The sequence below is a fragment of the Triticum aestivum genome, chromosome 3A (assembly GCF_018294505.1).
Source record: "Triticum aestivum cultivar Chinese Spring chromosome 3A, IWGSC CS RefSeq v2.1, whole genome shotgun sequence".
Lineage (NCBI taxonomy): Eukaryota > Viridiplantae > Streptophyta > Magnoliopsida > Poales > Poaceae > Triticum > Triticum aestivum.
In genome coordinates, this window is record NC_057800.1 from 699,661,666 (window position 1) to 699,676,811 (window position 15,146).

At 41.7% G+C, this 15,146-nt stretch overlaps 1 protein-coding gene across 1 annotated transcript; it reads right to left on the reverse strand.

Annotated features, from left to right (window-relative positions):
* Positions 1-309: 309 nt before the first annotated feature.
* LOC123059237 (26S proteasome non-ATPase regulatory subunit 10) lies at positions 310-6,812 on the reverse strand. Its single transcript, XM_044481848.1, has 11 exons — positions 6,720-6,812; positions 6,572-6,637; positions 6,266-6,457; positions 6,006-6,137; positions 5,286-5,425; positions 4,679-4,762; positions 4,169-4,291; positions 2,860-2,961; positions 2,076-2,255; positions 1,912-1,991; positions 310-526 (listed from the first exon to the last, which is right to left on the reverse strand). The coding sequence occupies exons 1-11, from the start codon at positions 6,760-6,762 to the stop codon at positions 478-480; spliced, it is 1,191 nt and encodes a 396-aa protein (XP_044337783.1). The 5' UTR covers positions 6,763-6,812; the 3' UTR covers positions 310-477.
* Positions 6,813-15,146: the final 8,334 nt, after the last annotated feature.

The following is a 15,146-nucleotide window of genomic DNA, read 5'->3' on the forward strand; positions in this document are numbered from 1 at the left end:
ACCGTGCAGACCAAGCAAAATAATTATAATAGCAAAGGTAGCAATGTTAAAGCCTATGCCTTTGTCGAGTGTGTGCACGGTAATTTGCAAGCACATAAAACGTTTAAGCATATTTGATGTCACAAAATTTCAGATTTTTTTTATTTTGGTTTATTTTTATTTTTTTGATTTTACTGCTCATGAGGGTGTAGGGACACCCGGGAGCTATCACACCGTTCTCTTAAGTTTAACTAGAGGAGATTCATGGAGCCCTCCACCCTTAAATACATGGCAAAAGCAAATACATCATCACAACACCAGACAGAAACCTCCGAAATGCTTTAGCACTCATCACTTAACTTACACAAGGAGGATAATGATCCAAGAAGTCCATGTATCTTTCCCACAAGGCTACAAAATGTGTGCATGTGTTTGGAGCTACTGTATTTTCATGAACAGCCGTGTATAGATCACTTTTTTCTGAGCTGGGTGTATAGGTCACTTGGCCTTGGTGCTTTGAGACACCTTCAAGGATTCCATAGCTTTCCTGCACATTTCATGAACTGTTAGAGCTATGCTTGTTGCAAATGCAATTAACGCGGAATGTTGTGAGTACTTCTCAAAATCTCTAAAATCCTCATTCGAGGATAAAATCATAAAAGAGAACACTAGCAATGAAGGGAATGCTTAAAAGATAAAACTACATGTCCGACATGCAGAGGCATTGAAGGTTTTTTAAGTAAACGTCGATGCTTCCTAAAAGGAATAACTTAAACCGGCTGATTTCTCGCTGCGTCGTGAGGCGTCCGATTGAACAAGATCGTACGGCGCACTTCGCTTGCATGCAAACTCGCATGAGTTGGCCTGGAAGCACATCCACGTTCTCATGAGGCCCACCAACTGCCAACCTTATCTCCCTGGAGACCAGCATGCGTGAGCCACCCGTTTCGCATCTCCCCCAAAACGCGTTCTTCCTTCTTCGTCTCTAACCTCCCGCTCTCTCCGCCATGAATGCTACCACAGAACACCGGTGCTTCTGTGCAGCACGCATTGAAGTCGCCGGTGATTGCGATGCAGCACTCGTCGGTGCTGCAACAGCTGTCGGCTGCATCTGTCATTGCCGTGAGAAGTGGGGCATCCTCACCGGCGTTGACTGCTACAAAGCAACAAGGCGTGCGTGAGCTGCTGCAAGGCGGTCGGTGCAGCGAGAGACCGCAGCTCATGCTGCAGCACATCCACGACTGCTGCAAGTCATGTTACGTCGACGGTCTGACGATGGTCTGAGAGCGGTGCTGCAATGGAGCATTGCCGTGGGTACTTGTGTTGGAGCTTTTGCTGCGCTACACAATGCTTCCATGGAGCTCCAATGGAGCATCGACGTAGCCATGGTGCTGCGCTGTAGCTTTGCATGCATCATGCAGTGCTATCATGAAGTTGCAACTTCTACAGCACCGTCATTGTTGTGTGGGCGAGGGATGCAACGGGACTGTGGGCGGCGCTGCACTCATCGGGGTCGCAGCATCGCCGCTGCTGCGAGGTCGCCGGCGACAGCAGGTGCGTCAGTGCTTCAGTCGCCGGTTTTCTCTTTGCATCATCACAGTTTGCTAGGCGGGTGTCGCACCAGCGGGGGCTGCTGGATGCAAGACGAGAGGAGAAGGATGAATGGGTGGCTGAGTTGATATGATCTGATGGGCCAAATGCGCCTAATCGGACGGTTTGCTAGCCGGATGATCTGTAGCAGCCGCCTTCCTAAAATCCCCGAACAAACTTAAAATGGGATACAAAAGTCCAATCCTACGTTACACAAAGTTAAACTTTCAAGGTAACCATGTGATGTCATGAGGCAAGCGCTTCATAGACAATTAGCCTCCAGTGCAAGAGTTATCACCATAAGATAGATATGCTGTAACTGAAGGAAAGATAGGGTAATACCGCAATCCGTCCTCGATTTCAGCATTCCCTGGGTCCATCTTCAATACGTTCAGAAGCGCATCGCATGCACCCTTGTAGTCCTGATGATACGGGACCAGTTCAATGATTATGAAAGATTTGCAAAGCCGAAAGAAAAAGTCAAGCTGCTGTATTTTCTATCCAACCTTCAGTAACGCTAGAGCTTTGCTCTCCCTGTAGAAGGCCTTCGACCAATCAGGCCGCCTCTTTTTGCATTCATAAGCATCCAGTAAACTGAGCAAAGGCTTGCCTCCTTTGCCTATGTGAAGCCAGCAAAGGCTCCTGTTTGAGAACAACGTCGCATCATCAGGATCAAGCTCCAGTGCCTACATCGAACATGTTAAAACAACAGTTAATAGCAGATTACGTTTGTAAATTACAACTTTGTGAACACTGAAATAGGAACTGAAAATACTCAAAGAAGAAATACACACATTGCCGCACATATATGTACATATACAAGGTTTAGTTTACCTAACTTCAGTTCTAAATGGTTGTGCAGGACATTCATGCATGGATCATATGAAAAAACCAGAAATAACAAGTTGGGAAACCAACACCATAAAAAATATACTTCTTCTGTAACACTTAAGCGAAGAGTTCAAATGCTTTGCAAGGAAATTTCTAGTCTGCACTTTAAAACATACGTATAGTTTAAGTTGCATTTCTTACCAATTTAATCCAGTTTACTACTCCCTCTGTCCCATAATATAAGAACGTTTTTTACACTAATGTAGTGTAAAAAACGTTCTTGTATTATGGGACAGAGGGAGTAAGTTTGAGCCAATTGCATAAACTTCTAAAGAGTCAAACTGAGCATTATGACATGAGAGTGGACAGGAGTATCTGTGTAAGTCGTTATGATTTGCGCAGTAAAAAATTGGAGGCTGGAAAAGGATAGACGCTGAGAAATATGATGCCATAATGTACCATACTGTAGGCTTCTGCTGCAGAAAGAAAATCCTTTCTTGCAACTGCCTTGCTCCCTTGTGACTTCAATTCTGCTACTTTCTTTCTATCCACAGGCTCCTCCTGAATCATCAAGATTTAATCGAAAGTTGATTTGATGCATTGGAACGCATAATAATTCTAAAGCAACTATCTAAAACTGTGATGTAAAGATTTCAAGAAAAAAGATTGTTGATTTACATAGAAATCTTCTGCTCATCATTGCTATGATAGCAGACATAGTGTTTCCACTTTCAAGTACTCATGACAATCGACTGGCAACCATGTTCAGTATTGTACTAAAGATTACTTGCTGCCCGCATTATCATGAATTGGCAATACTTCCTTTCAGTAACTACTAATATCAGCATTGCACATCCTACATCTACGCAACCTCGCTTGCCATGTCAGTCCACCCCATCTTATATCTTGTAAATACTCTTTAGGCAATTTCCACATAACTACAGGTAATCACCTCTTGTGCACAGTCGGTAAAAAAGGATTTGCTGAGAAATTTGTAACTCGGCTAATGCCATATTTTCTCCTGATTCATGCCTTTGTTTTGTTCCCGAAATATTTACAAGGCCAACAATGTAAATAAATGTCAAATAATAATACACTGCTCAAGCAGCAGTGCATTAGAACTGGACATACTACTTTTACATGACCTACCTTTACTGCACCCAAGTACTCCATGTCTAAGTAAGACACAAGAGATACCAATTTCTTTGAAACATTTCAGAGCAGCTTTCAGACAGGATATGCAACAGTGCCATTTCAACAACTTGATCTTTTCTTTGGTAGCATGAATGAAATAAACTGTATGAATACGAAATTATTTTGAGCCAAGTCATTAGCCAACTTGAGGAGGCATGCTGCTGACATAATCAGCAGATTTAACATTGATTTATGCAGAGCTAGTTATTCTGCTGATGCTCCAATCACACAGGGGATCAGGTAAGTTACAGGAAATAATTTCTACCAGTATCATTCCAGTCAGGAAAAACTATCACTGCAGGATGCATTTAGTCAAGCAAGCACCAACTTTTTGACAATTTATTTTAGAATATACTCCCTCCGTACTAAAGTTGAGTCACTTATGTTGGGACAGAGGGAGTACATGATAATGAAATAAGTAAATTTTGCAACAAAGTAGTAATATCATACTTCTGGTTTGGCAATTTCCTCTTGAATATACAAGATTTCCTTGAAGCAAAACTTGCTGCCTTGTTAAAAAAACTGCAAGGTTCAAAGTGCACGAGTACAGTAGCAAAGAGATAATCTTACTTACATCATTACGAGCACGCCATTCACCACCAAACCCCAGTAGGCAATTCAAGCACTCCGCTGATCCATTTCTTGGAGCATCAGCTAAAGCGGTTAAGATAAAATCTCCATTGGCAACAGCACCAGCCTATATGGGAAAAAGTTAATCAGTTCTCAAGATGTCTCAGTCACGCATCATATTTTTATGTGCAATTTCAGAAGTGAAATAGCAAGGCCAAGGCTACTTTATTTGCAAGCATGAAGTGAGTACTGGGATTTTTGCTTCATTGTCATCACATTTGTGGCAGCTAGTTGATGGTCACAGTTTCAGAAATAAAGGTTAAAAGACAGACACTGATAAGTGCACTGCAGGGCTAAACAGGACGGCATGCCATGTGGTAGCCTATGGTCACGAACCAAATCCCATGCAAACAAAGCTAAAGTTCACTAAGCTGGAACTTTTAAATGTTGGAAGCAAAAACACATCCAATATACGATTCCAGGGACAGGCAAAGCTAAGTTAAAGTTATCATACCTGAATCAGGAGTTTTGCACATTTCACCGAGGAGACATTTATAGCAAAATAGAGAGGTGTCATACCATTTATCATCTTGTTGTACTGGAGAGAGACATTAAGCATGTTAGTTCCTACACTTATATCTATTGATACAAGGGATACAGGAAAATTAAACTACAGATAGAATGGTGAATACATAGAGCAATATTAACATGGCAAATTTCAGTAAAAACAGAGAGAGCAGAGAGAACGGTTTCCATGGCATTGGAAAATGAATCAGAACATTGTGAACATATGGTTATGGAATATCTTGTGTTTAGTTCCTGGCCAAGTATTCACTAGTACACTTTATTCAATTCCAAATGGCACTTAAAAAGGAGGGACAATACATGATAGAGAATAATCTATTATGGAGATTTGCAAATACACCAAAGGAAAATTGTTCTCAGAATAAATTGTTCATTGCATAAAAGTTGGAGCTTGGCAAAACCAAAAATGATAGAACTGTACAACTCTGATGGAACCGTATTTCTTTGGTGAAGAGGAAACTACGCCTCAGACCAACCTTTTAGATTGCATACAATGCTATGAATGTTCAGGCAGAATTAGTATGCCATAAACTTACATCTGCATTGTGGCCAAGTAAAATCTTCATAGCACAGTCTTGCCCTTCAGTAGCAGCAATATGAAGTGGTGTCCCACAGCAAGTTACCGGGTCGGTGCAAGCTCCTCTTGCAAGTAATAGCTTTACCATTTCACAATATCCTGAATAAAGGAAAAACCAGGTAGTTATTACATAAGTGGACAAGCAATTTTAGCGATAATACATTTCTTTCCCGAAGCCTTGAGATCCCAGTTTATCCTCAGCGTGTGGTACAACAGTGCAATGAAGGGGAGAACGGTCAGAGATAATATTTACACTTGATAAAATGGAGAGGACCAGTAACTGTTTAAATCTTTGCAAACCTTGGTATTGATATATGCAATCATACTTCTTATTTTGGACCTACTTGCTCCACTTATATGACTTTGAGGACACAAAATCCAATTTTGAAATTTATGGAGAACCTTGAAGCAATTGCGTCACAGAGAAAGGACCTATCATGCAATTTACTCTGGTGAATAACAAATACAAAGGCCACCGGACCACCCAAAAGATAGACCACCGCCCACATATAATGATATAAATTTGGATGTTTCTTTCAGCACAATTCAACCACAAGGCTCAAAGATAATTCACTTATTAGCACAGTAAAAGAAAACCTATCATGAATCAAGGGCAAATAGATCCTATGTGTCCACAGATGCACAAACAGAGATATGGTTCATGGACTTGGAGAGGGACCTGATCCAGCAGCAGAATGTAGAGGGGCAAATCCATTGGGGTCAACTCTGTCTGGATTGGCACCATGATCAAGAAGATACTTGAAAGTGCCCACCCTCTCACCGTACATAGCATGAATCAGAGGCGTTCTACCTGTCAATATATGACAATTGAATTTATTCATCGGAAACACGTGTTCACAGTGCGCACCAAAGAGCAAGAACCAGACGTGCGTGAGGATGCATTTTGTTGACAGAGATCAGAGAAAGAGATGGGCCGACCTCCGTTGTCGACGGCGTTCACGTCCACGCGCAGCTCCTCGACCAAGTAGGCGCACATCTCCAGGTTCCCCCTGGCGGCGGCGAGGTGCAGCGCCCCGACGCCCTCCAGTGCCTCGTCGTCTCCTTCCACGGTCACCGCCTCCACCGTCTCCCTGAGGCGGCCCCTGCCCTTGTCCAGCGCCCTCGCGTGGCCTGCAACCCGTCGGATCACACGAAAATCAGAGCCCGTGCGCGCAGAGAGAGAGAGAGAGAGAGAGAGAGAGAGAGAGAGAGAGAGAGAGAGAGAGAGAGAGAGAGAGAGAGTACTCTTGAAGGAGCGGAGGTCGCCGTCGTACGCCGCCTGGAGGAGCATGCTCCGCGTCGTGCCGCCGGCTGCGGTGCGGCGGGTTTGTTATTTGTTAGGTTTTTAACAAGGACGGGGTGATCAGGACAGAGGAGGTGCCGCGACGCTTACCGGGGAACATGGGAGCAGAGCGGCGAGGCGGCGGCGGCGCCATGGCGAGCGGTTGGTGAGGGTGGGGTGGTGGAGGAGTTGGTAGGGTTTTGGGGGTTGGGGGGATCGCGGGGCGGGAAAGAAGGGAGGCGCACGCGCCAAGTCCGCGCGGGCGATATGGAAATGGAAATGGCCTCTGGATAAGTGTACGCGGAAATAATTTGCTCCCGCACCGTTGGTGTACACACGGATTTGTTCTAGAGAACCAACACGAGTTTTCTCATAAACTAGTACCTTTTTTTAGGTGGATTTTTTTAGCATCGTCATCCTTTTTTTCCTGGAAAATTTTCGGTCTATTCACCTACAATCATGATAGTACAACGAACACTAGACCTACAACCGAGTAGGACAAAACCTAGACCTACAACCGACGTCATGCACCTCTCCCGTCTCTGTGAAATCGGCCGATGTCGCGGAGTGGGTAGGGGATTGGGGCCAGTAGCAGGTGCCTCTCTCGACTCTCAACGGGTCATGCATCGAGCTTAGAAGTTGGATGAAGTGTAATACCGCAAAGTGGTTACTAATTAAATCATACACATGTCCAAAATAGACAAGCAATACATGTCCAAATATCCATTTTCTCCACAGCAATACATGTCCAAAATCATACTCATTGATGATCAAGTACAAGCTCTTCATCTTTAAGTCAGAAACATATATACCTTGGTGGTCTTCTGTAGGTTGCTCTTGAGGCTCTGGTTATCCTTCTTCGTGCACCTCCTCGCTTCTTCACGCTAGTTTCTTTGGTTCAAAACAAAATATGAATTTATCCAAGTTTCAAGTCATATAATCAATGCCACAATTGCCATATGCACTAAATGCAACGTATCAACAAGTTATCAAGTTTCAACATGGCAGCAAGTTACATATTCAAATAGTAGACATAATTTAGAGCAATTTGCATATATAACTTGTTTAAAATGGAGCTAAAGTTCAAAATTTACAAACTATACAAGATTTATACTTTTCTGCCTACAACATCATCATGCACTTTTAAACTGGATGAAACAGTGGGTTGGCAATATTATTATAGTTGAAAGTTGCATAAACAGGAAGTAGACATGATGCTGGTCAAATTTCATATATATAATACTTTGTCACATGAGGCGTGGTTGAATTTATATGAATTAAGCAAAATGCCTAAATGATGTTCAAACTCTAGAGCGAGCTCACGTCTGTTCGTCACCCCACTGTGCCCTCTATACCAACCTTGTTGTGCATAGCATCCCGCTAGGAGATGTTAAGCGAGAGAAGGGAGGAGGGAGGAGAGGGGCGGCAACGGCGGTGAGGACAAAGGGTCGGTGGTGGGAGGAGGGAGGAGGGAGGAGAGAGGAGGTGGAGGGAGAAGGAGGGAGACGGAGGGAGGAGGGAGGAGAAGGAGGGAGGAGGCTTATCGAGGCCAGGGACGGCGACAATGTGGGAACGACGGCGACGATGGGAGGTGGAGCGACTGCGGTGGAGAGAGTGAGGAACGAGCGGGAGGAAGAGGGTAAGGATGGCTTAGCAGTAGCGCATTGCACATGACCCATGGGACTGCTAAGCCCATTAGCTGTAGCGCTAGGTATTTACCCGATGCTGCTAAGCCACCCTTACCATATTTGCATATAAACTCTTTTTCAAGACGTGTATGAGGAATAGACACACTGCCAGAATCCCTGGTCATCCCGTGTAACCAAATTGTTTGTCCTTATAATGGAATGCTTGGGATGTTTAAATGGTATAATTTCTAGTGACATACTCCATGCTACTGGTGCTTCAAGGATGTTAAAAACCATTGGGGGCATGCTTATTTATTGATTATGAACAGTAATGGGCAAGGCTTGTCATAGATGTCCGCGTGAGTTTCAACTGTCCTATTAGTCCCATGTGCAATGCCCTCGGACCTTCTTTTCATCCTCTTCCGGACTCACTCCCAGCACCACATATTCTAAAGCTATGCATTGGCACATTATTGTTTCTCCCAGAACATAATTGTGCAAGCCAAAAGGAAGAGGAAGTAGTACCTAATAACAATAGGAATATGAGGCACTAGGGAAACACAAAGCTTGTTACCTCCAATATAGGAAAACAAATTGAGCTATAGGATCCCCTCAATATTCCTATTCCCACTGATCTTACATGCTCCCTTTATTCCTCTTCCCGGCTCACTCTTTATCCCTTAAACTACACAATTTTGACAATAGGAGGCTCAAACTGTTGAACGATGCATGTAATATTCTGAGAGGTGTTCATGTGTTCACTACGAATTTTTTTGTTCATGTGTTTATCAAAAATTCAATGTATCCATTGGTTTGGCATGAACATATTTATTTCCGTTTTGCATGCATATGTTGAAGCACATCGACACAATTAATTCAAAACAAGAAGAACAACTAAGGGCATTGAAGATTGTTAGGTACTCGTGTCTTAGCTTGGTCTTTGATTCACCACACTATATAGGAGAATGATATGTCAAGTATCTTGGTGTACTGGAGATTAAGCAATCATTGTCTTCTCATTAGAAGTATGTACAATGTTAGAAGCTATGCCTATGTATTCTCACTAAGAATATGCTAGTTTCTTTTATGCATTTACTTTTGATGCCCCATTACTCCATGTTATACCTGACTAGAAGTAGGAGTAGTTTAATTGGCCTAAATAAGTTTTAAACTAAGATGCTGCTCACACAACCCGAGTAATATTCGGATTGATTGATACAGTGATTAATGCAAAGGTTGTGGGTTATCCGCCATTTGTTGGAAATAGTAATATTCACACTTTAAAATGTCTCTATATTACTCTAATAAATCCAATGCTCCCTTCATTTATGGGTTATTTAAGAGAACATATATTTTTCAAATGGGAGGAGTAAGGCAATCAATGCACATGTCTTTTTTCCAAAACATGTCGATATGCCATAAAGCCACCAATAAATCATAAGAGTAACTCATATGGTTTCTGGATAGCAACCGCTACAAGACGCAACATCTGCTCGAACTCGGCGATGACATATCTCCCGACACCACACGAGTAGGACAAAACCTAGACCTACAACCGACGCCATGCACCTCTCCCATCTCTACTTAGCCCGATATTGCATAGAGGGTAGGGGATTGGGGTCGATAGCGGGTGCCTCTCTCAACTCTCAACGGGCCATGCCGTGATGTAAGAAGTTGGATGAAGTGTAAGACCGCAAAGTGGTTTCTAATGGTGGTGGTACGTTACAGTCAAGCATCACCCATTCATTTTCTATTAGATGCGTGTGTACTTTTTTTCCTTCCATACGTATTCCCACAATATTCCTTTGTATCTCTCTGAGTATGTCAACTGATGTTGCCTTGTCTATAGCCCACAACACCACTTTTTGTCAGGAGGCAAATGAGTATGGGAGAGTGGCATGCTGGCACGTGATCTATCCCCACAAAAAGTTCATACATTTTAGTACATTTGTGAAAAAAAATAGATGGGCGATATCTTTGGAAACAAAATTATTTTTCTGATCTTTTGTATATATGAATTCCTCATGACGAAACCTTTAACACAATACCAATATTGGATACATTTCAAACTATATTAAGTTTCATTGTTTTAGTCATACTTCAACATATTCAAATAAGTAGAGTTTGAGAAACGTATTTCAATGATTTAAAAAAAACCGATGGTTTCACCCATTTCAACAAACTGATTGCACTCAACTTCAAATATGTGAAATTGATTTCAACTATTTAAAGAAACAAATTTCAATTATTTGAAAATAAAATCACTCATTAGAAAAACAGATTCCACTCATTTCAATTATCTAATTTCACTCATTAAAAAAGATTTAAGTCATTTAAAAAATGCACTTTTTGAAACATGTGATTTTATTTGAAATGAATAAAATTAGTTTTATGAAACATTTGAAACTATTTTTTAATATGTGAAATGAGTTATTTCAAATATATGTAATTTATTGTTTCTATGTGTCAAATGGATTATTTCCAACATATGAAGCATATTCAGTGTGTCTGTAAAGCTACTTATTTTAGTGTATCTAATATTTGTGAAATCTAAATGACATTAGTTATTTGACATGAGTGGAATTGGATTGTGGAAATAAATGAAATGGGTGATTTTTTTTTTGAATCAGTGAAAGCAGTTTTGTAAAATGAGTGAAATCAGTTTCTTTAAAGTGTTAAAATCAGTTTTTGAAATAATCAAAACTAGTTTTTTGAAATGAGTGAAATTAGTTCATTGAAGTCGATGAAATTAGTAAAAGGGAAAAGATTAGCATCAACCGACTGATAAAAGCGCTGCATCCGCCGCTTGATGCGCCGTTGGATCAATTAAAATAACCAACCTTATCTTTTCCAATGTCGTTCTTCTTCTCACACATATTCCTTCCCAAAATCAAGCTCCCCCCCTCTCTCCCCAAGTCAGCTTCTAGCAGCAGCGTCACCCAGTCCTGGGATGGCCTCGCGGCTCACACGGGCACCGGTGGCCGGAGCGCCGAGGACGAGATGGTAGTTGTGCCTCTTGCAACATCAATCTCGTCGCTGTCCTGAGACAAGTTTCTGCAACAACCGCGTTGTTGCGGAACAATAGCGAACGACGACTGTGCAGTGCGGAACGCACTAAGAGATGTTGCAATTTTTTAAACATGAGTCTTGTTGCAGAAAATTAGCCGCGGCGCTAGATGTTGTTGTAATTTTTGTAACAAGGATCATGTTACCGAAATTAGGGAAGAGAGGGTTTTGCAACATGGGTCTTGTTGCAAGAAATTAGAGAGAGAAGTTTTTGCAACAAGTGTCTTGTTACAGAAAATTATATAAGTGGAGATTTTGCAACAAGAGTCTTGTTGCAGAAATACAAGGTTCATCGGATGACTCACGAGACGGTGGATTTTGCGCCGAAGGACTAGTTCGCCCCGCGGACAGGGGAATCTATTTCCGAAACTGATGTGTTGTTGCAGGACGTAAGGAGGTGGTCATGCGCGCGCGGTGGTTAGATCCGACGGCTATCAGGACGCTGATCCAACGAAGCTTCATGCGGCGGATGTTTTCTAATACATCCGTCGGCCGACGCGTAGCGGCTCCCTTAGTAAAATGAAATAACTTAACTATCTTCTAATATGTGAAATTGATTGTTTCAATGTATGGAATTGTTTCAAATATGGAAGAGTGTAATGTGTATGAAACTGATTTCAAATCTAACTGAAACAATGAAAATAAGTTATCGAGATATATCAAAGATTGATTATGTTTTGAAGATCTTCCGGCTACGAATTCAAATGTGTATAAAAACTTGTAAAAACCGAGATTTGGTTTAAAATATATCAATCACTTAAAACATGTCATTGAAATTACATAAACATATTTTGCATGGAGAGAGAATGGACGCAAGGGTCCTTCTCTCCACTCTCTTGCCCTCTCTCCTGTAAGAAAGCTGAGACGACTTGACAAAATCACTTGCATTTCTCTCTGCAACCTTGTGTATTGCTCATGAAAAGATCCCTCAGATTATAGCTATACAAAGCTAACATGAATCTCAATGCAGGTGATGGACGGCAGAGGTTTCACCAGTACATATCCTCACCACCGTTCAATTTGCCATTGTCTTTCATATATCATTCCCAGTATCTCTTGTAACTAATCCCTGTCTTCTATATAAAGCTAAGGTACGATAGCATGCCACCAAGGAAAGGATGATATCGGCAGGCTTCTATGGTATCAAACTGTCACAAGGAAATTCAATAAGAAACTGTTGTAAGGAAAATTCAAAAGCAAAAAATATTGTGGACCAACATATGGTTGGGTGGTTATGACAACAGTGGTATCCTCAGCCCACCAGAGCTCAGTCTCTCGGAGGTGTTCATGAGGATAGAGTGTGCAAGCGTGCGTTCATAGGGGTGATTATATGTGCGTATGTATGAGCGTCTGCGTTTGTACTGTGTTTAAAAATAAAAGGAAAAAAATCTGTCTTAAGCAGCTTTTTATACGGCAAAAGCTTGCAAACGAAGTTCAGCTAAGCCCAGCCCGTTTACGAGCTAGCCCAAATGATGCATCTGTGTTGAGATTGAGAAAGACCTGGATCTGACCTACCGAGAACGTATCCAGTGCAACGAGCCAACTCGTGCACCAGATGCGCCGGCTGCACATGAGCGGTCAGATTGGAATATGAGGGACAGGATCAATCAAAGATGTGGGTGCTGGTACATTTTGCAAAGGGGCCTTGAAGTGTAGCAAAATCGAGCCAAACAACCTCCAAACTCCACTTTGTGTCTTCCCCTTTCGCCATCTTCTGTACCACTGAACCAGGCGCTAGGTTCAGCTAGGGTTAGCAGAAAAATTGGGTGACTTGGCGTCTCCCTCTCCTCTTCCTCGAGAACTCCCTCTCTCTCTCTCTGGGACCGCCGGCGTTGAAACACCAGCGCCCAGGATCCAAACCATGTAGTTGAGCGGCGGCTCGGTGTGATTGCGCCTATGTAGCGACGCGAGGTTGTAGCTCTGTGGATGGACCGTACTGCTGCATAGGATCCGTCCATCCGCCATTACAGCTCAACGATCCGAGGTATGTGCACTGTATTTCGTTTTTATATTATTCATGGGCAGCCATATTGGTTCTTCTGATTCCTCCTCAGTTGCCCCAATTCGTTTGAACCCATTTCAGAAATTGGACAGTATGGGCACTGAATTTATGTACGAGATGCAACCATAATGGTGAAATTTTATCACTAATTACAATTGTTAGAGTGGAATATAGATGTGCTATGTCTGCTCTGATAATTAGTCAAGTACTTCGCTCAATTTATACTAAATTCGTACATGAACGACTGAATATGTATGTGAAAAATGATTACCTGTGAGCCCGCGTACACGGCAAGAGTTTGTTCATTACTACCTTTTTTCTGTGATGTCAATTACTACTTTTTCCTGTGATGTGTACACGCAATAGTTTTTACGTGAAAAATGATTACCTAGAACTAGAAGCTCACATTTGCAGGTGTTTTGTTGAAGCATGCATATGATTGGTTTATCCAGTTCTGTATAATTATTCTATGTAACTCTGAATGAGCCTTACTGTTAGCTTCAGGAAGTTGATTGTATGACCTAGAAAGGGAATTGCTAAGCCTAGCTTCACATAGATTTCAAGATTTGATTTGTATTTATGTGTAACTTCATTTTGCAGACAACTGCTATACATTGTGCTCATGTGACTATTTGGCCAATTAGCGCAACCTTATTATTATGTGTATTGAGCACAATTCCTTTTTCTCATGTGTGTTGTTGCTCTGTACTGCAGCAGCAACAGCAGCATCTGAAACTTTGAAGATAAGTGAGAACATGTTCAGCATCATTCAACATCTGAAACTTGGAAGATAATTGAGAACATGTTCAGCATCATCATCTGAAACTTGGAAGATAAGTGAGAAGATGTTCATCTGTAATAGATATTTTTAGCATCATCATCAGAAATTCTTGCTCTGTACTTTAGCAAGTGAGACACTTCTAATAGACAAACAAGATTTAATTCTGCAAATATGTCTTAGTTTTTCAGCATTATAAAGACAATTGTTGTCCAACCAAATCACTTTTGATCTTAGCATGGCCTTGCCTGGATCGCTTAAGTTCTGTTTTTTTTCCTGAATTGTTCTTTGGACTGCAGGCTACCCCTTATATGATAGAATCATGTTTCTTTCTACCAGGCAGTTGTATTGTTCGTACTTGGAGTTTCAGAGCCAGTACATATTCAGTGAAGTGCAACGGGAACCAGAGGGGATGGCACCATGCAATCCATGATTAGTGTTAAGCCGTGAGTTGATGTAACTGGGGTTGGTTTGTGTGGTTTGGGTATTTTGATAAGCTTGCTCGTTTAGGTTAGTGTTAAGCCTTGAGATATGTTACCTGACAATCACACTTGATGGATACAGTTAAGCTATGTAATGTACGGTTGTAACTAGAAACCTCACAGATGAGTGTATCCATTAAATCTGTGTCTATTAGAAGAAAATCACTGTTTGCAGGTGTAGTTCGTTCAGTTTTTTTGTTATATATACTCGTTGCATCAGTTCAAAGGTGAGTATTGCATGTGTAGAACAAGTGTGTCAAAATTTACTCTCACTACTAATGGATTGGTCACAGTAACCAAGACTACTGAAGAAAATCTCTTTTTAAAACTTAAGAAAATGATTTTTCAACTTGGTCAAACAAAAAAGTTCGGTTTGATCACGTCTCCGCAAACAACAGCAGGATATTTTCTGGCTCAGATTGGTACATCAATACAGGATTGGGCAGTACTATTCGTAGCATTCAATAATACTACAAGGTTCCCTTTGTAAAATGTACCAGCAGCCCAGATCCTGTCCCTTTGATTCCAATCTGACGGGTCATGTGCAGCTGGTGCACTCGTTACACGAGTTAGCTCGTTGCA

Bases quoted from the DNA above. Each gene is read 5' to 3' on its own strand.
- LOC123059237 (XM_044481848.1), bottom strand. From the start codon at position 6,762: ATGGCGCCGCCGCCGCCTCGCCGCTCTGCTCCCATGTTCCCCG. The intron at 6,458-6,571 runs GTACTCTCTCTC...GACGGGTTGCAG, and splicing joins CGACCTCCGCTCCTTCAAGA to GCCACGCGAGGGCGCTGGAC. The intron at 4,763-5,285 runs GTAAGTTTATGG...GTCTCTCTCCAG, and splicing joins TACTTGGCCACAATGCAGAT to TACAACAAGATGATAAATGG.